Here is a 22517-nt window from a genome sequence, read left to right on the forward strand (position 1 = left end):
CTGGCCGTGGATCTTTCGCGATATCTCAAGTTTCCGCCATCGCAGAGTGGAAATTCTAGCATTTCCTGAATTTGGGCCGCCTCCCCGTTCGAACGAGATATCACCCGCTGCAATCCGAAAATTTTACATTTTTCCCAATTATTAGGACCCGGGGTTGTGGAAATTTTCAGTTTTCTGGGCTTTCGGCAAGTCCTTCTGGCCGTGGATTTTCGGCGATATCTCGCCTTTCCAACATCACGGAGTGGAAATTCTTGCATTTCCTGAATCTGGCCCGCCTCCCCGTACGAATGAGATATCCCCCGCCGCAACCCGAACATTTTGCATTTTTCCCAATTTTCACGTCCTGGGGGGTTGTGGAAATTTTCAGTTTTCTTTGCTTTCGGCAAGTCTTTCTGGCCGTGAATTTTCCGCGATATCTCGCGTTCCCGGCATCGCAAAATGGAAATTCTTTCCTTTCTTGAATCTGGCCCCCCCCCTTGTTCGAACGAGATATCACCCGCTGCAATCCGAAAATTTTCCATTTTTCCCAATTTTTACAACCCGGGGGATGTGGAAATTTTCAGTTTTCTGGGCTTTCGGCAAGTCCTTCCGGGTGTGGATTTTCCGCGATATCTCGCGTTTGCAGGATCGCAGAGCGGAAATTCTTGCATTTCCTGAATGTGGGTCGCCTCCCCATTCAACCGAGATATCACCCGCTGCAATCCGAAAATTTTGCATTTTTTCCCAATTTTTACGACCCGGGGGTTGTGGAAATTTTCAGTTTTCTGGGCTTTCGAAAACTCCTTCTGGCCGTGGATCTTTCGCGATATCTCAAGTTTCCGCCATCGCAGAGTGGAAATTCTAGCATTTCCTGAATTTGGGCCGCCTCCCCGTTCGAACGAGATATCACCCGCTGCAATCCGAAAATTTTTCATTTTCCCTAATTTTTACGACCCTGGGGTTGTGGAAATTTTCAGTTTTCCGGTCTTTCGGGAAGTCCGTTTGGCCGTGGTTTTTCCGCGATATCTCCCGTTTGCGGCATCGCAGAGAGGAAATTCTTGCATTTCCTGAATCTGGTCTGCCTCTCCGTTTGAACGGGATATCCCCCGCTGCATTCAGAAAAATTTTCGTTTTTCCCAATTTTTACGACCCGGACGCCGTGGAAATTTTCATTTTTCCGTTCTTTCAGCAAGTCATTCTGGCCATGGATTTTCCGCGATATCTCGTGTTTCCGGCATCGAAGAGTGGAAAGTCTTGCATTCGCTCAATCTGGGCCTACTTCCCGTTTTGGGGAGTTAGCCGACGACTTTGTGTTCTTGCCAACTGTGCGCTCTTGCTTTTATGCCAATTGCTAATTAAGGAAAACTTTTAAAAGCTTCCAATGTGCATATACTTATTCCCACACACAAAGACGCAAATTTTCTCCATTCGCTGACCACATTACTTAGTGCCAACGAAGGGCAAATTGTTTGAAGTTTTCTAATAATATTTTCAGGCGTTGTAAGATTTTGTGCAGCTTTGGAGCCTCGTCAACTATTTGCCATTTATTTTTAACAACAATCTTTCTGAAATACACATGGAGAAAGTTGCATTGTTATCACGGTGCTGATTGGCATGCGTTGGACGTGCTAGAGTGCATTTGTCAATGTTACTCAGTACGAGTACGCACGTTTGGTATTTAAGACGGGGTCGTTCCAAATTCATGAAATCAACAAATTGTTTATAATAAACGATCGAAATCAATATTCTCGACGAGTAACTAACGAAAAACTGTGACAAATTTGCGAGACGGTTGTGTTTCACATGATCATTTTTATTACGTGTTCAAAGTATGTAACGAATAGGAGAGGATGGGTGTTTGGACGAATTGGGGTAAATGTCTCCTCAGAGCAACGATCGGTTAGTTGACTTGCTTCCTAAATGTATCCTTAGTTAAGCATAACTGAATTTTTAAATTTGCAACAACTGCTGGAGGCAAAAGCCCAAGGTTAAACAGGGAAACCATGCGAGCTTTGAATTTTGAAGTTCGTCTTTGAACCAAAAAGGATTCAATATAAATTACTCCAGAAGAAATATCTAGACCAAATTTGCAGAAATTTTCCTATTGCAATTCTTTTCTTTCCCGGTTTTTCGTACTACCTTAAAGAATGTTTGCAGGTTGACTTTTTTTATCAGATGAAGTGGGTTATACATGTTGCAATTGGCGGGCTATTCAGCAGAGGTACCATAGGTGTCCTCCATTAAATCGACTTGTGCACCTATGGCGGCTGAAATTACCTCCACATATATTCAGCTCCACGATAGAAGCCAGTTAAGAGGCAATGGCGAGTCTCCCTATTTATTGAAACAGATTTGTTTTATTCCTTAAAGCCAGGTATTCGGTATGATAGGACATTCACATAGTCCATCCTTTCCTGTGGGTTCCTTCCCTATTTAATTTTCGATGACACTATGAGGCAACCAGGATTCGAACTCGAAGCACCAGATCGAACGTTTGACGGTCAACCACCGCAGCCATCTCACCCTTGTTACCTTTACAAAGAACCTCCTTCTCTGAACCCCAGAAGTCCCAGTGATGTAATGCTGATAAAATCATGTCCCCGAAATGGTTTTCATACGAAAGAAAGAAATTAGAAAACACAACGTCCACCGCACGTTTACCAAGTGTATAACCCACATAGTATCTACTGCTGTAGGTGTATCTTCTATCCATGGGCAATCAGATGAGGCTTTCATAGGCAACCTGAGCACAGATGATTACGCTTGCACAGCTCATAAGAAATTCAGACCATTACTTGAAGAATTCGATACTTTGGAGGAACGTGGTTCAGTGGCAGCAACCTGGCTGCCAGGCTAGCGTATTCCAGAGTACGGCATAACACAATATTGCATTGTATTATAATGGCTCAGCATGAGTATGATATGGTAATGGATAATACGTCTTGTACCCAAACGCGTACTCTTGTAACGTACGTAATGTAATAACGGACTGTTCGATTTAAATGATGCCTTCGCCGACTATCTCTTGTAGGGCTTCGTCGATGGCACGTTTTCAATGCACTCTCCAGCCCAGTTTGCAAATAACAGTGGTCCGTGAATGATTCCGCGATTTTACGGTTCGACGGGAATCCCGAGGAAAACTAAGAAGAAGATCCGTGCTGCGTAAGCGTCTTCATGTTACGTCACAATGGTGATATGGTGATAAAGGTTCGTCATAATCTTAAAGGGAATTCGGTGGATGCCCTATGACTCAATGTTCGGAATTGAATCAAAGTATCGCGTGCTTTTGCACCAATTTCTTGCTTTTCTGTCAATGTTGTGGAATGCATCTATTGAACACCTAATGCAGAACAAGACGGCGAAATGGATTATACAAGCTTGCACGAGGGTGAGTAGAAGTGATAAAGTTAATAACATGACATGATATCACAGTACACGCGTCGTTTTAGACCAAGCTTCAAGTGAACTTTCAAGCCGCCTGACTCTAAGTGTTAATAAATTGTAAAAGGCTACAAATGCAGATGCAACTTGAACAAGCTCGGTATTCAAGAAAGACAGAATGCACCATTAGTGTTTTAAGAAAACCCATTTCCTGTGTTGAAAATTTGTGATGGAGGGGGGGGGGGGCATAATCTGACAAAAGTCGCGCTTGCTTTCCACCATTTGAATAGAGGTCGTAGCTGAGTATTCACCACAAATTAGACTGTAAGCAACTTGAAGGAATGGATGCAGTGTGATGTTTCACCTCTCTTTTTAAGAAGGGAAATCCTGGTAAATTCGAAAAAATATTCGACTCTCTCCCTGCCCCGCGAAACCACCAGAAGGGGGTGGAGTCAGCTCACTCTAGCTTGGTCACCTTTCTTCTATACGCAGCGACTTTCTCCTCCCTTCTGGCTTTCGCGGTTTGTTCTGAAAAGATGCGATCAGTGAGTTGATTGCATCCCAATCCTCTTGACGTACTACCATTTTCGGCACCAGATTTTCTGTTGCCAGCACTTCCCATAGAATCTCCTCTAGGTTCCTCCTTTCTTCCACAAATCTTGGCCAATGAAGAATACATGTTCTTTATCCTCTGGAATATCATCGCAGTTTGAACATTTTGGTGAGGTATCCAGTTTAAACCTATGCGGATATTGGCGATATCCTATGTGCCCCGAGAGAAACTGGGCGAGATTATAATTAATCTGTGGGTCCACTGACCCTTTCCCGAATTTTCCCACCGCTCTTGCCATCTATTTAGAGACCTCTCCCTCTCAGCGTTCTTCGTCTGCGATGAGGGAAAGATTGGCTTCGCATTGTATATATTCTCCATCTCATCTGCCAAGATGTCAATCAGCATCATTTCCGAGATGACGAATGCTGCCTCATCTGAGACAGTCCTGAAAGCAGAGCATATCCTCAGGACTGTCCTCCTGAAGATCGCACTCAGTTTGTTAGCATTAACTGACACCTGCAATGCCCCCCTCCACAACTGGATCGCATAGAGCATGAATGACGTCACCACTCTGTCTATAAGTAATCTAGAGATATGATATATCGTGACCGTAGCACGTTCGGCATCATCCCTGCTGGGCCATACTTGCAGTGAATGATTTGTCGTAAACATACTGCACGTGTTGCCTATAACTGAGTCTCTCGTCGATCATCACTCCCAAGTATTTGATGACTGGCTTGGAAGTGATGGCATGGTTTCTGATTCTAATATAGGCGTAAGTTTCGATTGGCAGACCAGAGCTATCTAGCAAACATTTAACAACACTAATTGCCTCACCTGAGTATAACTCAGCACCTTCGGGATACTTTGCGACAACAACCTGCGCTATGTCGTCAGCCCGATATTTGCTAGCAATACCCTTTCCATGAATTGCATCTTCGGCTAAGCCAGTAATCATTTTGATGGCATCAATGGTTGATCTAGCTGTGCAAAACCCATACTGCCGATCTGAAAGGCAGCCTTGATTCTCAACAACCGGGAGTAATCTGTTATAGATTACCCGCTCTAACATTTTCCCCATAATGTCCAAAAGACATATCGCTCTGTGTGAGGATGGTTCACCTGGAGGTTTACCAGACTTAGGCAGGAGTACCAACTTCTGCTGTTTCCATGTCGCTGGAAATATCCCTTCGGACATGCACAATTCGAACAACTCAGCGAACATATCCAGTCTGGAGGCAAGCTTAAGGGTACTCCGTCCAGGCCCGGCACTTCATTGTCTCCTATTCTACCACAGTATTCCAGCAGCTCATCTCTGTTGACTGGCTGAATTTCAGTCTCATTAAGTGGTGGATGGAATGTGTTGGTGCCCAAGTTCTGACGGAATAACCCCTGGATGATTTTCAGCAAAAGGGTAGAACACGTAATCTGCGGAGACGAACGGCCTCTGAATCGTCCCATCGCGATTTTATAAGCACTCCCCCACGGAGTTTACGCCTGCTTTTGAGTAGAGCTCTTGAAACATCTCCTCTTGCTTCGCCCTCTGAGCCGCCCTTCTGACTCTGTGGCAGGCTGATCGAAGGCTGGCCAGTTAGCCATTCTACCTATGGTTTGGCCTTCTACTGGGGAATGAATACATCCTAGGCATGGACGGGTCACATTCTTTGGCGATGCGTCTGTTTTATCAGGTCGACCTAATCACACCTCTATGAAGGTATTACTCATCCAAAGCTTTTGAAGACCAGCCTAACATCTTTCCCGGTTTCGGGCATGATGGATCTTTGCCCTGTGCCTCGACACATACCTTATAGAAGATTGCCTGGTGATCGTTGTGGGTGTAGTCTTCGCTGGCGGTTCCTCAGATTGTCCCTTAATATCCATTAGAGATATTTCGGTCCATGGAAAGTATTATCTAGTGAGCCTAGAATGTATTTCCATCTTACGAAGTTAAAGGCGTTTCTGACGTCAAGCGTTACAAGGAGCGCCACCTGTCGAGCTCGGTGACTATGTGCCTCCGCTCGATGAACGGCATCCATGACTTGTATGACAGCATCAACCGTGGATCACCCTCCTCTAAATACGAACTGCCGTAAAGATAAGACCCCGGCAGTGTATATTGCTTCAGTGAGTCTAATTATGATGAGGTTTTCGAGCATATTCCCGGCATTGACAAGCAAGACAGCAACTCAGGGTCGCCTTTCCCTTTGCTAGTCAGTGCAAGCCTCGCCAACTTCCAACAAAAAGGGAAAATGCCCTCTTTCAGGCAAACATTGATTGCGCAGACCAATAAGTTCGGCTGATGCTGGTGCACCAGTTTGTTTACCTCTGGTTGAATACCATCGGGTCCTGGCGCTTTCTTATTTTTCATGGAGACGACTATCTCTCCCAACCATTTTATAGAGAAAAGTTGGCCGTCCTCGGGGCCTCGGGATGCACAAAGAATAGTGTCCATACAATGCGGTCCATCTACTCGGCCTTATGGAAACAGGATCTTCGGGTTACCAGTTTGTAACCGGCTCCCCATTCACCTCGTCGATCAGATCCTGCCAACAACAGGCTTAGCTCCTGTTCATTGCGCTGCGGAGTCTCCTTTTGCTGATCTGCACTCCATCATTATAGTACATGCTTCCCTCCCTCCTGCCTGGTCGTTTAAACGTTGTGTTAAGCGGCGGAGTTTGTCACGGAGCTCTGCAATTCCTGCCGTCCACAAATACGTAAAATGTTTACCACCTCTCGGTGTCCTTGCATGAATGGAAGCTCCGCAGGCGGTCGTTATCAGGTTCTTTACTGAATTTTCGACAGTATCAGCTGCGGTGCCACCACCCCCAGGAGTGGACCCCAGTGCGGCACCACCTGTTCCCCGGCGTTCCATGTACAGAAAAAGCACTGGAGCGCACTGCACTTCGAAGACAATGTATTGATAGTCGCCTGCCGAGAAGTTTTCCAGAACTCACCAACCGTTCACCAACGACATCAGTAAATCCAACGCGAAGGTTACGTATGGAGTAATTCCCTCGCAGCCTAGGCGTCAGAACGTTGGGGTGGATCTGGTGTTTAAAACTACTAGTCCTGTTCTCACCGCCATTTCGAGAATTCGTTTCCCGCTGGAGTCCGGGTGAGGCATACCCCATTTAAGTACCCTAGGGGTGACTTCAACACCCCCGATGAGGATCCTCTGCACCCAAGGTAACATCCTTCAGAGGATCAAGCTTGCGTCGAAAGTCCGGCATCGTCTCATTCGGTGTCAGATAGACACTAAAAAAGAAACCTCTAAACACCGAATCCTGGTAAAGCCGTCTCCTCGGCTTGGGCAAGAATCCTTCGGTCGGCGTCGTCCCGAATCCAGATGGCAGCGGTTCCTAATATGCCAGAGTACCAGAAAGCTGAGTCATTGTTTCAATACTGCTAATTGATGAGCACTAAGTCAGCTTTGGTCTCTGAAGCAAACTGCCCCAGAAACTTATAAGCGATTGTGCCCCGATGCATATCTATTTTTAGGATGTGAATCATGTCGGCCGCGTCCTAGCAATGAAAGTATTTTTATCTTTAGGTTCTCTAATTTCATTTCCAATTTACTTATGTAGATGAGGAGAATATGTATCTATCTAAGAATTCAAATCATTCACATATCATATCTATGCTAACATTATCCTTGAACCGCTTTTTCCAGTTGAGCTGGTAGAAAGTTCCACCCTCTCTTTTCGTATTGGCAGAACACCCCACTCTCTATTCAAGGAAAGTCTTGAATTTTCTTTATAAACACAACCGAATAAGTTGAAATGAAATTATTCGATTCAGAAAAGCACTTTCGCAAATAACCAACTGTTCGTTGAACTTTCTCTCATGCTCTTACTTCCGAAAAGCAAAAGAAAGATTACCAAGCGTGTCGTATCTCTTCTTGGCAATGTAAGCATAACAAGTACAGAATATTAGATAGTTATACGTCGATATGTATGGCATGTAAGGTCGTAGCTCCTTTTAGCACAAAATATTCCACAAGCATTACTGGCAGGTGCCTTATTCATTACCAAGGTCCATTATATAAGCTACCACGTGCATTCCGATTACAGGGCAAATCGATATACGAGGACGAAACGCAAAAGATACCCAATTAGCACAAATCAAATTATCTAAGATGTAAACAAATATTTGCAAATATCAACAATTTCAAATCGAATTAACGTCTTACTTTCATTTAAATCCAATAAATCCTTGTTCTATTCAACGATTAGTGCGCAGTCCATTCATCCAATTTGCATGGCCTCTGTAATTTGCGACACAAAAGTTACGAAACAGAAACAAATCTATTTTTGGCGACTCAACAATGAGGTGAACAATTTGCTGAAGAATAGATTTTTTCGGAGAACGAAGGCAATCCGCAACAAGTTGTCATTAGAGTTCCATTGATGACTGGACTTTCGATAAAATAGTAGAAAACCTAGGGAAGCCCTTATCATGTTGCAGATACGTCGTAATGTATCATTTCCTAATTGACATCCCGCGCTATACACAATCGCTTTGTCACCCTTATCGCAGGTAGAAATTAATGAGAATTGCGTTTATTCAAGGTGCGGCCCAAAATTTCGCCCTATTCCGGTGAGAAAAGGACAGTGTTGGCAGCTTATATTTCATATTATGATACTTTTTATTCAACTGTGGTATCAGAAGGAAGAAGGAAAAACTATGACAAAAATTTCTTTGTGAAAATTCAAGCTATAATAAGGATGATCAACGGCACAGGGACCCTTGCAAAACAGTTTATAGTCATCATCAATAGCGCAACAACAAGTATCGGGTCTAGACGTCTACCAATTCGATATCCCTAAAAGCTATCTAGCGTCCTGGGTTACGTCACCGCCCCATCTGAGTTAGGGTCTGACTCGTCTTCTTTTTCTACCATAGATAGTGTCCTTACAGACTTCACGGACTGTATCATCCTCATCCATACAGATTAGGTGACCATCCACCATAACCTATTGAGGCGAATTTTATGCATACGCAACTGTTACTTTTATTATATGGGATATTTTAAAACTGTATCTTTATAGCAAGGCTCCCTTAAACATATTTTTTGTCGTTTATAATTCATGAAACCACCTCGAAATACATGCATGGAATTTCACCATCCACGTTCTGTTCGACCTGTCAGTTACGCCGGAAGAGCTTGCACCGCACCAGGCGTCCAATTGGACTGAAAGCCCCATCCACGTTCCGGCAAGCCAAATGGCAATATTAGTTCAACTCTCGGCGTGGAAGGCGTTGAGATGCAAATTTGAGGGATGAAGATGCCCATAAAATTCTCGCTTACAACCTAAACAAACTTGTCTGGCCGGTTGGCCAAATCATTTATCTGTCCTGGACCCTCTTAAGGGCCTCTTCTTGTTTCAGTCCTTCCTCCAGATAACGCAGGTTCCATTTAGCACCTACGCCACTGAAACCTGTCTCGTTCCTGACGACTAATATATTGATCACAGACGTACTTTTGCTTGTCCCTGCTTTTTGAACAGTAGTCTTTGTTGGTTGATGCCCTCACACAATACGAATACTACTGTTTGACATCCCAACTTCTCCCTTCTTGGGTGTAATGTTACTCATTTGATCCCCACGAGCATGTGGGTTAGGAGGTTCGCCATGCCATAGCCCCTCGTAGAACGGTAAGGTCAAACTTCCTCACTGAGGCGTCCAGGTATCAGTGGGGCTCCGTTCGAATACAGTCAATTAGCCCTGACTGCAAACTTTTCAATGGGCACGGTTCATGTGACACCCTGGATTGGGGCAAGTACTTTTCGACGCCTCAGTCTAGATCCGTAGTCTTTTGCTAATAGTAGCGTCACCTCGTACTGGGTGTGGCTATTACCACTCACTAATTGTCTTGGTAGGCGAGAGGCTTGACACCTGGAAAGCCACACATCATCCTAGGAGAGAAACAGCTCACTCTCAGAGAAAGATAGGTTGGTCCCAGGTAGCTATATTCCGCGTCAGTCTATCCTGCAGTGCACTGCTTGACCCTGATGAAACCGCAAGTGGTTTTTATTTTATTAAACTGTTACTGTTACTAATCCCAAAGAACGGTTATTAGACGACAAACATGAGAACAAGTTTCTCTCCATTTGGTCCGATCCGACATCAAGTAGATATGGAGTTATGATCCCTCCATCTCTAAACGAAAAATCTAATTCCGGCAAAATTTGATCAATGACGCTAAGTGATGCCAACGGAAGCCAAGAAGAGAATTCAAGTAGAGTGCACATATCGAGAGGGTTGACCAGAGTCAGAGTCAGAAGAGGAACGCAAAATGAAGTCAGACATTCTCCGAGCACGATTGGTGATATTAGAATAGTGTCTGATTAAATGGTGCAGAGATTTTGGATGGAAGGATCTTGAATGGAGTGCTGGTATGGTAAAGTGCGTCCGCTAAGGGAGCAGAAAAACGGAGTATGAGAGCATTCCAGGGAGGGAGTGAAGCACACATACTTTTTATTGGGGAAGTTACAAAGGAAAAGAGCATATGATCATCGGCGTAAAGGATTGTAGGTCATTGATGAGGAATAAAAGTAGTAGTAGAATGGATCCTTGCTCTACACCAAACAAAGGGAGAAAAGAACGAACTAAGCAACCATCAGAAAAACATTCCAGGAGCAATATAATGAATGATGGGAAAACTTTAAGTGAGACGAACTTGGAGGGAATTATCGGGAGATTAATAAAGTCGAAAGCCTTAGATAAATAGGTGCACTGAGGCGAGTGAGAATGCACTTTATTGCAGAGTCTAGCGGAACCAGGGATCGCCAGCTGAGGAACTGGATCGGGGTCGTCAATCTATAAGTGAGTCTCGGACAGTGAAGTGGTGTCGTTGAGAAAAGTGCGTGCGTGTGTGGAAGTTGTACGAAAAAAGCAGAATCTTGTGATTGTCTACAAGGATTCCAACTTATCATGTCATTGCGTGGTGGTACCGGTCCAGGTAAGGCAACTTTGCGTATTTGAAAATTCCGTGAAGAATATCCAGATAGGATAATGAACACATATTCCGTTGTATTATTGCCAAAAGGATCAGATACCGTTGTAGAACCACACAATGTCAATCCCTAAATCAATTGACCGAGAACACGGACGAGACGTACTGCTTCAATAGCGAAGCTTTCTACAACATCTACTGGAGGACACGGGGTTTGAGATTAGTGCTTTGGAAGGGATTGGTGGATTGGCACTGGAGACATTGAAGTGTGTCTGCAAAGCGAGAAAAAAATCGTCAATCGAGAGTTTACTCGAGGGCTGTATAAATGAACAATATTTCTTAGTTCGTTGAGTAGCATTTCGTTTCATTTGATTGCCTATGCTTCGAGGGAGGCCTATTAAAGTCGATTGCATGCGCTGCGACTTGGTATGTTGGTCTTGACTATTTTCTGATTTGGTAACGGAAAGAGCTCCGCGCTCGGAATTCAGCAAAAAGCAAAAATACAGATTCGTTCAGTTTTTCACACTCGAGAGTGTGCGGAAGGAAAGGTTGTGCGTTCTTCTGCTTGTGTTTGCCCAGGGCAATCCGCACGCGGCTCCTTCCAGGACCAGAATAGCCACAAATGCCACAATTTAAGAAGTCCGCATTGATCGCAGAAGAAATCACGTAACGGAAGAACTTGTGACCACCAACCTTATGCAACGGTGTTGCTAGCAGGGCCACCAATATCCGGAATTACACTCTTTGTCCGCAAAACTCTTACAACATAGGGACATCCTCCAAAATGATCGCCAGAGGGTATCAAGGAAGGGTGAGAACCTCACAGGCAGGTGAAACGTCCATCTAGGATGTGATCCGTCAAAGATTCTCCTTTTGCGGCCGCGACACTCGGATCCAGAGTTTTACCGGACGCGTGGCCCGGTACGATCGAGCCTTTCCTTTTGTTTATTTTATTTTGAAGTTTAGATCGCACGTGTTAATTTCGATAGGTGCCGCGAATTCCCATGTTTGAGTATTTTTCAGGATCCGGAAAAAACACGTGAATTTTTGTGAAAATTGACACGTGAGGGATCAAAGCACTCAAAGGACCTCCCACATTCCCGAGCCTGGCTAACACAGAGGCATTCAAGTACATGTAGACGGAGCGCTACGATGGAGCGTCAATGCTTCACGGCCAATTTCGCCATCTTTTTAGGGTTTTCGGTTAGCTCTCCCGTCCTGGTCGTCTCCGGCCACTAAGGATGATCTTTTGACCATCGAAAATTAAATTTTGTCATTACAACTTCCTTTGGACATTTACACTCGAAGTTGGTGAGCAGGGGCCAATGTTTCACAAAGTTATGTTGTACTTTAGCCAAAGTGACTGGTCAACGAGTAGTAGATATATATATGAGTGTCTTTTTGAACAAAAGGACAGAGGAGAATTATGACGTTAATTCTCGGAGAAGAAATAGTCGCGCTTTTCGTGTATGGGGTTAATACGAGTTTTTTCACAGACTAGGAAAATAACAAGTAAGTAGAGGAAAGAGAAGGGGGAAGACTAGCTTTTAGCAAAAGGAAGTTAGGAAGGTTACGAGGGCGAGTCCAACTTTGAAGCAGTTTCCAATGGAATACGCAGGTATTCCGGAAGATGCAATAAGCTCCACCTAATTGGGGTGAAGAAGAAGAAGAAAGAGAGAAACTATATACCGAGGAAAACTATGTACAAAATATAATATGTCATACGATAATTGAGACGATTCAGCAGTGAAATCTAATGCAAACAGGAGGTTCAAACTTTTATCTTTTTGTGAAAATTAGTAATGAACCAGAATTGGTCAAGAAAAAAGAGCGGGAGAAAAGGATTGGCTTTTCGAAAGTTGAACTTGGCATACTTGCTCACAACAAAGGAAGTTGAAAAAAGCGATTGGGTGGTTGGGAATAGTAACAAACAGACAGGTTGGGGAGTACCAGATCAGGAGTGCAATCTAAGGAATTTGGTAAAGGTGAAATGAGATGCCATTGTCAGTATTTGCGCTGGCTGAGGATTTTCATTATCGAATTTGTGTAGTAGGCAGCAGCTTACCAGGCAAGAGAATAAATTATAAAACTAGGTGAAGATCAACGACAGGTGGCTTAGGGAAAAAATGTTAATTTTATCGAAAACAATGGAGCTTTTAAAGGAAAACGATCGAAAATTATAATCCAGTCACCGAAACAGGCCGAAATAAAGGATTGAAAATAGTAGTCGGAGAATTCATTAGTCAGCAACAGTATAAAAACAACTTTTTTTCAAATTTGACATTGAAAAACGCTAAAAAATTAACACAAAAAGAGACTGAATATTGAAACTTAAATTTTCTGTGAAATTTTTGCGAGAACCAGCAGTGTGATTCCTCAGACTAATCTAACCATAGGATCAGTGTTTGGGAATGCAAGTTGCTTCTACTTCATGGTGGAGCGAACTAGTTTTGAGGACCAACTGAAGAGATGACGGCTTCGTCGGTTTTATCTCTAATTCACCCCACTTTGAAAGCACTCAGAGGACTGATGAAATAATCAAATTCAGCAATTTTTTATTTACCTAGTTGGTCCTTCGGTTGTTAAAGTCAATATATTTAGCCCAGTAAGTGGGGATTTAAGAACACGCCCAAAATCTTCCCTACTTGTCCTAAGAGGGATAGACACTTGTGGCCTAGAACCTGCAAATTTGTAAAAGGCAATTTCCGATATATTAGTGAAGGATGCTCTCTACGAGCAATTAAACGCAGTTCAGGAGGAGCTTCCTAAATGTGACATTGTGATGTTGATGAGTGATCTGAATGCCAAGGTGGGAACTGACAACACGTTGCTCGGATATGGGGTAGGGAAACACGCTCTAGGCGATCGCACAGTACAGAGCCTGCCATAAGGTCAGCTGGGTTACAACTGATCGACGTTGTATGAGCAATCAAATCGACTAATTCACGATCACCAATAGATTTAGGAGTTGTCTATCGAATCTGCATAACAAAAAAAGCGCTGACATTGGCCTGGAAAGGAATCACCATTTGATGGTCGCTTGCCATCGCTTGGATGTTAAGTTCGCCACTACTCGCGGAGTCCATCAAGGTTACATCATGCCACCGAGATTATTTCTTCTTGTTATCGGAGAGTTCAATAGGCAATGACGGCTTTGCTCAATCACCTCGACTGCACTGATGACATATGGTTGCCCTTTCACCAGGTCATAGATCTAGGCCAAATGGCCTAACGAACAACGAGACGTTCCATTCATCCGCGCTGTGATTGGAAGACGGTAGTGGTAGTGAATAAGTCATACTTTAAAGGGAGGCGACAATTGCATTTAGGGCTATGACATGCAGTGAGAACCACTCCCATGAAATGGTCGATGATTGGACAATTAGCGCAGAACAGCCAAGAAGGAGTACGAGCATCTCGGGAAGTCGTGGGAGAAGCTGAAGTGCATTACAGGTAACCACGAGCGATGGCGCGTTGATATGATTGACGCGCAGTACTCCACCAAAGGCTGGATGATAATCATATAACCATTAGACCAATTATGCAACCCGGCGTCTCTTACCAAAAGGACCCAACTTCGTTGTTAATTCGCACATTGAAATCGACAAGCAAATTATTCTAAATTTTTGAGTCATGAATCCTGATAGGAATTAGCAGATTGTTCAAGAATTTCTCCAAAATTTTCTTTTTTTTTTTTGCATTTAAGCTTGTTAAGAATTAGCCATAAAGTGATACTCGTTGATTATGTTGCCTAGAAAAGTAGCTAAGGTGAAGGAAGAGCTGGTCTTTCTTTTTTTCATGCTAGGGCAGCGCTTATTAATTAGCACACAAAGAAATTATCGCATGGCGAGTGAGTACAAAGACCCCGAGGTTACGAAGATCGCGGGATTACGAAGACCCTGCGAAATAAGGGTAAGTGATTCATCCGATAGACCGATGGTATTACCATTACATAGCTGCAGCTTGGTGACGCAAAATGATATGTGCTTGAGATGAGTGAATAGCTTGAAATAACCCTGCAGAAACCGCGTTTTCTACTTGAATTAGGAGCTGATTATTTTAATAGAACATGCTTAGAACTACGAAGAATCAACGGAAGCAAACCAAAATTTCATATTTATTCCAATTTATGCCATTTTTTTAAAGCAAGCTGACTTAATCTTGCTGTATCTTCCTAGGAGACAGTGACCACCACCCTCATCCACGATTCTAACGAATAGAAATGCTAATGAAGCAAAAAGATAGTTTGACGTTAATTATCGCTGATGACAGCATCACAGACTCACTATTAATAATGAGAAGATTAGCTCCATTAGCGTAAAAATCCACATAATTATAATACCATTTCAATTGTCTAAATTTGTGGAAATGCAGTGAACCGAGTGTTGAGTCACCACATCTTTGCTATCTATCCACCAGCCCGTGTACAGATACTTCCGGAAGTGACGTGAAACGTGTCAGAATGAACTCATACCCTTGATCGATAATTGAAACTGAAATGCCGACTCAATGGCCGTACGAGTGCATCCAAGCATTGATCCATGCGATGACAGACTTCTGCAAATAGAATCGAACTCGATCGATTTGAATTCATTTGAATGAATTTAGGTTCAAGAGCAGTCAATGCAATTGCGTTTTTCATTTCGTTTGCCACAAACTCTTCAGACAGACAGTTGATATGCACATGATCTCTGTATGACAATAGAGGCGGCTAGTCGCATTAGACCGGGACGGTATATTGAGATGCTGACAGTGTTACCCTGATCAGTGGGGGGAAAATTTTGACTTCCACAAGGTGCCAAGAAATAGATATTGATTGTTACTAACGTCAGCGGCAGTAAAATTCTTCCTCCTAATCTAATCATCTATCACTGGTCAAAGGAAAGAATTAGTGCCTGGGTGTCATCGACAAAATCCGACTTCTAGTACGCAAATTTTAGGGGTCGAAATCGAAGCCCACGCTCCGAGACGTCTGTCCCGGGAACAAAAGACTAACCTGGACAATAAGATGTTGATGGGCCTGCACACTTCATATGGGCCCTCATATGGTAGTTGCAAGGACTTCCAGGAGCATTCACGTGAACCAAGGGGTATGGGGAGACGTCCAGATCCTTGGGGATGTTAACCTTCGTCGAAGATTGACGGGATGGCGGGGGTGATTTCAATTTTTCCACGGTGCCGTGGAGCCAGCGCAAAAGCCCAGTGGTGGAAAGGGTTGCTTGGTAGCGAACATGGGATGGCTGGGGAGTCTCAATTTCTCCTCGTAACTAGCTCGGCGGAGTTGGAGGCAAACTCTTCACGATGGACTGTATGTAGGCGAGAAAATGACCCTATTTCTTCCTGGCCCTGGAAATAACATCCTTATTCATTGGGAGCCAGAAATATCGGCTAACAACCAGCTAATTTGTAGTCCGAATATTTTCTTGCGAAAAGCGACCGGAATATATGGCCTAGGTCTCTTTTCAGAGGTCTCACAGAGTATTTGGGAGGTTGGACCGAAATTTGTATCTGGAATTGTCCCTGAGGTTCAGGAGCCATTCATTCTATGCCTTGGCACTCCTTTGCTATCAGAATTGTACATCAATTCACAAAAGTCGAAAGGAAATCAACAAAAATACTTTCAGTCGAAACTAGCATAGCGTCTCCTTTACGCCGAACGTCAAAGCTATTCCCAAACTATGAGCAATTTCGCTCGCAATCTCAAGCGAAACCGACGGCGGAAAGAAACTCAACACTGTTAATGGCCTTTTCTTGGTGCGATTTAAATTTTCTACTCAACAAAGACAAAAATTTCGATTCTTTCCCTTTCATCACGCTCGGTTGCTAACTTGGAAAATTCTCAGAAATTTAAAAATGATAACGTGAAGTTATCTAAAAAAATACCACAACAAAATCACCGACTTCGATCCACGGCGGTCCAAAATCCTTCCTCCTTGGTTACACAAAGAACAAAACTGTCACTCACTTTGTCCACGGCCGAAATTTCAACCAAAAATGATCTCCTCTGCCCATCATCGGTCTCTCGATCAGCCGGTTCCGCTAAATTTGGCCTTGAACTTTTCAACTTCATGTTGCTAACAACATGCCCAACAGCGTTGACGGATGGGGGCAGATCATTCCCCGACGATCAATTCGCCCGAATGCATTCAATAATTTGCAAAATGCGGCGGAATTTACGGTAATTGCACACTATAAAATGAATTATTTGAACAAATTAATCCTGAAAAAGGCGAATAAGATCCCGCTTCCGCCACAAAGCCGCGGCCAATACAATGATTTCTAGGCCTTTCCGAATTAGTTCTGGGAAGATGATATTTTTCCCGGTGATTTCAGTGGTTTGTTCTACCAGGGCTCTCAACTCCCCATTAAGCATATCAGACCACCGTTGTTTCGGAAGGCCTTTTGGTCGCCTACCATCCACTTTGATGTTCAAACCAATCCTAACTGGTAAATTTCAAATATTTATGATGAACTGAGATTCAAGCCGGGGGTAGCTTGGTTGATAGTCAATCTTGATGGAACAAATACTATTGAGAGTTCCGATTTTACGAAGAGAATGAAGACAATGCAACGTCTTCGTATATCACTAAAGGCTAATATATGTAGGATTATTATCATTTTCTTTTTCATTATTACCGACAATTTCTTCTTCTTTTTTTTCTTCAGCCTTTGTCCCGTTTACAAGCGTTATCTGCTCGTCGTAATTGGTTTCGCAATTTGGCTCTATCAAATCGTTAATCTGGATCCTATGTCGAGGCTTTTAAATCCCCATCCAGCGTATCAAGCCACCGTTTTTTCGGCGTCCCTTTTGGTCGTTTACCATCGACTTCAATGTTCAGACCAATCTTGGCAAGTGAATTTTCGTTAGCGCCAATTAAGTGACCATACCATCAAAGACGCCCCTCTCGTAGATCGGTGCAACTCCATATCGATCGCGGTTATCCTCATTTCGGATGTAATCAAAATGTGTCACGCCACTAGTTCAACACAATATCTTTGTCTCCATTATCGCAAGACGCCGTTCATTGTCTTTTATAGTCGACCAACACTCAGAACCATAGAGAGCGGACAGGACGGACGACATAGTGGTAAACTTTAGATCTGAGACGTTCGTTGATATGTCGATCACAAGGAATACTAGTTGTAAAATGCCACTTCACCCAGGTTGCGTTAATGCGTGAAGCAATTTCATAACGCAATTCTCCATTGGCTGATAGCGTTGACTCGAGGTATTTAAATCGTTCAGTGATTGTGCCTGTTTCATGGGGTTCCATCATCAAAAATTCAGTTTATTCAGATTCAATCTGAGACGGTGTTGCATGAGGCGATCATTCCATTTTAGGACAAGTTGTTCGAGATCATTTTTGTGCTACGAAAACATCATCTGCATATAACAGGTTGCTGGACGTTGGATGTCCCGTGTGACGGTGTCCATAACAAGAACAAAGACAAGCGGTAAGAGGACAGAGACACGAAGCGGTTTTGATACACCCGCCATACTTCGAACTTTGTTTTTCGGATCGTGGTAGAGCAACTGAACCCAGCGCACGAGTTTTCCTGGCACTAAGTGTTATCGTAGAGTATGCCAGATGAGTTCATGTGGGACACGGTCAACCGCTTTCTCCAGATCCAGAAATGCAATGTTAAGAGAGCGATGTTTTTCCCTGTGTTTCCATGAGTAACCGCCCAGCATATATTGCGTCAGTAGTTCCGCAGTTTTTGACAAATTCGGCTTGATTCACGGTTATTTCAAGGATTTTGCAAATACGGTTGTCAACAATGTGTTCAAAAATCTTCATGGTATGGGAAAGTAACCAGATCGGATCGAAGTTTGAGCATTCTGCTGGACTATCTTTATTTTTCCATATTGGAACAGTGGTACTTTCTTGCCAGTCAGAAGATGTACCTTCCTGAATAACCCGCGTAAAAAATTCACTGAGCCACTGCGTTGGGTCCCAGCTCTTCGCTTGCCGGAGCTCAGATGCAATGTCATCAGGTCCTGTTGCTTTCCACGATTTCATTCATTTTATTGCCTCCTCAACTTCAGTTGCGCTGGCAGTAACGTCACCGTGTTTTATGTGGGTACCTGTCCTCTTCGGACACGGGTTGATTTTGTGAGCACAATCAGAGCCCCGCCGTAACAAGCTACGACGGTACCAGTCTATACCGAATGCATAGCTCAGCATTCATACTGGTGGATGCAAGACCAACCTAAATCTCTACCGAACTAGGGAGTACGGCTCCCGTGTTGAAACGCAACACCACGCTAAGACGCCAAGGTCTCTGTTCATTTGAACGCAACCACAACCCCCACGAAGCTCCCACTAGGAGGCCAACCGCAAACAACCGACTTGACCGCACATACAACAGGAGATCAGCCGAAGCATGTGAATTCAGGGGCTATCCCGGTTCCCATGATACTAGTATCCCCCTGGTAAGGTTTCGTGACCTACTGCCACTTCAGATGAGTCCCCGTGCAGACTCGGGCCTGATCCCCCTAATTAGGCCTTTGGAACATTCGCCTACTGCATCATGGCCGGCAAACCAGTGTGCCACCAGTAGGAGGTTCTCCTCGGCCACTTGGTTTCCTTCCGGCGGACAGGATTGCCGCCCCGTCTTCCTTACCGCCACCTATGAGCAGCCGTTGCGCTGACAGGTGGTACTGCTCCAAATGTCGGCAGTGGTTGTGGAAGTGGGGGATGAGTTTATCGTAAAGATTTTTGTAATGGTCCGCTCGGGTGACAGCGACTGCTTTCTTTGCTTCACGGTTGACATTTTTATAAATTTGCCAATTGCCCAGCGTTATATCATCGAGAAACTTTCTTTACACAGACCTTCATTTCCAATGGCATCGTCATTCCAAAGGCAATTATCTAGGTTGCTGTACCGCTTACCTGGCTTGGTGACCCCGAGGGTTGCAGAGGCCGCTTTGTGGATCGCGTCTTTTACTTGGTTCCACGATTCTTCTAATTGGTAATGATTGGTAATCGCGTAAGTGAGGTCATTTCTTAATTCTTCTCACGAAATCGCCACCATTTAATACGCGGCGGGCCAGTGCGTTCCTCACGCTGTTTTATCGGTGGCTTAATTCGCAAGACGGCAATCAATGGCCGATATTGAGGTGTGATGGTCTCACATGGAACGGCTTTGCAATCAGTGACGGTGGTAAAGCGTTGACGTCTTATGAGAATATAATCGATTTACGTTTTACTATTCCCACTATAAAATGTAGGAAGATGAGACAATCGTTTGATGAAACATGTATTCATAAGTACAAGGTCATGGGTGTCCGCAAAATTGATAATACTTTCCCCACCCTCATTGTGTGGTCCGAGCTCCTTTACACCATGGCACCTATTAGCGTCTGCCTTTTCACTCATATGATCATTAAGGTCGTCAGCAGGCACGTGACAAGTCTTTTCATCGAGAAGTTGCCAGAGAGCATCTTTCTCGGCATCAGGTCGACCTGTCTGAATAGTGCGATCAGCTGATATAATGGTGAGCTTCATCAGGCGATCATCAAATCGTTTGGCTTCTTTAATACCATCACAGAAACCCCTCCGAGATAGCAATGCCAACACCATATTGAGTGTGGCGGCTACCAAAATAGAGAAGTTTACAGCCATTTTTACCGCGGTCGCGTTCAATGTCGCAGCTTTTGGCACCAGACCATCGGGTTCCTGGCAGAGCGCAGATATCAATGCGCCTTTTCCGAAGGGCTCTTGCGAGTTTCTCGGTTTTTCCAGTTAGGGTACCATCATTTACCGTGCAGACACGTATTTGTTTTGTTCGTTTTGTTCGGACTAACTTGCTTACGTCCTGACGCCGTCCATGCGTCAAGAACCCTTGCCCATTTCTAGACAAGGCCGGGGCCCATCCTGCCGCGTCGACTGAGGTGGATGGCCTAGCATTTTTCTGAGGTTTATGACTCCATTTGACCATCTTGATTCTAACGACATTGTATGCATTTTATTCGTCGGCCTGTCGCGGGACCTGAAACCAAGAGAGATCAGGGACCCTGATGCCAGCATTTTATTTTTGTTTTACTGAGGATGGTACAAAGTACGTTTCCTCAAACTCTCCTTTACATGGACTTGGGACCAGCATACTATGTTAATAGCACAGCGGAGTTTATTACCAACAACTTATTACTCATGAGCCAGACATATTGAAACAGGTAAAAGATAGTCAAGTTGGTTGATGCAGCGCAGTAACTATAAGACTGAAAATTCCGGCTTTGTAAGCGCTATGCACTTTAAAGCAGTAATGAGTTTGCTGGATGCTGCTTAATATCATTAACGTCTACATATATGTATGTTAATCTAATTTCTTTAATAATGTATACCGTTACCGACAACACTGTCTAATACCGCATCAATTTACCGCATATCATGTTGAACTAGTAGTTTCCATTGTTGTGTCGTCTGTCGACAGTTCGCCGCTTTATTTCCACTTTTTTTCCATGAAGGCCCCAGAGACGCCGCCAAGCGCCCCCTGAGGCATTAGCTCAATTATTGCAAGGTGGGGCCCGCTGAAATTAGACGGGGACGGCGCGCGACTCCCCCTCGCCAGGTGTGTTCACGCAGTCTGCACACCTATGGACTATGGTACCGAGTACCGACTCTACCTGTATGCGATCTGAATCATTCGCGGTACCTCGTATAAACCGGACAGCTGATTTTCGGAAAAAAAAACCGCGTTATATATCTATAGTATAATTACACAATTTTTATGGATGGATTTATCTAGTGCCCTCTACGAAATGACTTCCCGGCGTTACAATCCTACGTGATGTGTCGTTAATTTTTTAACAGAGTGCTCCGAATGATACCATTGAAAATCTCAGTGCTTAATGTTAATAACATAGAGTGGTTTTGGGGGTGGTAGCGTGACCTAATGTGAAACAAAACCTAAATAAGAAGTGCCAGTGCGATTTGTTAAAATTTCAGGACTCAGTTTTGGATACCAGTGAACCAGTTTTCATTTCAAACATGGCCTACATCGTTTGGAGGGTGCTGATGAAAAAATACTCGAGGGTTCGTCTGGAAATTCGACGGCATCCTAGCATACTTGTAAGGAAAGCAACAAAATGGGTTTGTTTGGTTGTTAATGAATGTGACCTTGACACATTAGCGAACTTGGTGTCAATTACTTTTCAATGAGCCCATAATATATATGCTTTGTTGCATCAGTAATGGAAGTACCTCCGCTTATCATTAAGCCCATAAGACGGCTTAATGATTACTGCATTAATTGCATCTAATAGTCTTGCGTGTGTAAAGCAATCCCAACAGTAATTCCTGCTAATTAATGTTAGAAGACATTATATGAATCTTAAATGCAGTTTGTTTGCTTATGCATTCGAATTCCATGAAATGTGGAAAAATATAGATTTTAATAATCAACCTATCGTCTTAGGAAATACGCAGTAATGCAGATTGGAAAGAAATTATCCAATATTTATCATGTTTTATTATTACGTGAATATCTCCACTATTTTATCTGCGGTAATTGACTACCGTCAACAGGTTTGTATTGCATTTGCAGTTTTGAAAGAGTCTATCGGCTCATTTACAGGTTCGTTCAATATTAGTGATAATAACTATCCCAGCAAGAGTAGCGACGGTCGTTCAATCGGGCCATTAGAGA

At 43.7% G+C, this 22517-nt stretch overlaps 1 protein-coding gene across 3 annotated transcripts in view; it reads left to right on the plus strand.

The window, feature by feature from the left end:
• The first annotated feature begins 3070 nt into the window (after window positions 1-3070).
• The window catches only part of LOC119648013, a 416281-nt gene continuing 396834 nt past the window's right edge, over window positions 3071-22517 (plus strand). Inside the window, exon 1 of one of the 3 annotated variants that reach the window (XM_038049415.1) lies at window positions 3071-3367. In XM_038049415.1, the coding sequence (XP_037905343.1) occupies window positions 3218-3367 (150 nt within the window). In that variant the 5' untranslated portion in view covers window positions 3071-3217. Of the gene's footprint in view, window positions 3368-21294; window positions 21941-22517 lie in introns of those variants that run through there. The other 2 variants (XM_038049416.1, XM_038049417.1) reach the window with 2 other exon arrangements.

The sequence above is a fragment of the Hermetia illucens genome, chromosome 2, assembly GCF_905115235.1.
Source record: "Hermetia illucens chromosome 2, iHerIll2.2.curated.20191125, whole genome shotgun sequence".
In the NCBI taxonomy this organism is placed as follows: Eukaryota; Metazoa; Arthropoda; class Insecta; order Diptera; family Stratiomyidae; genus Hermetia; species Hermetia illucens.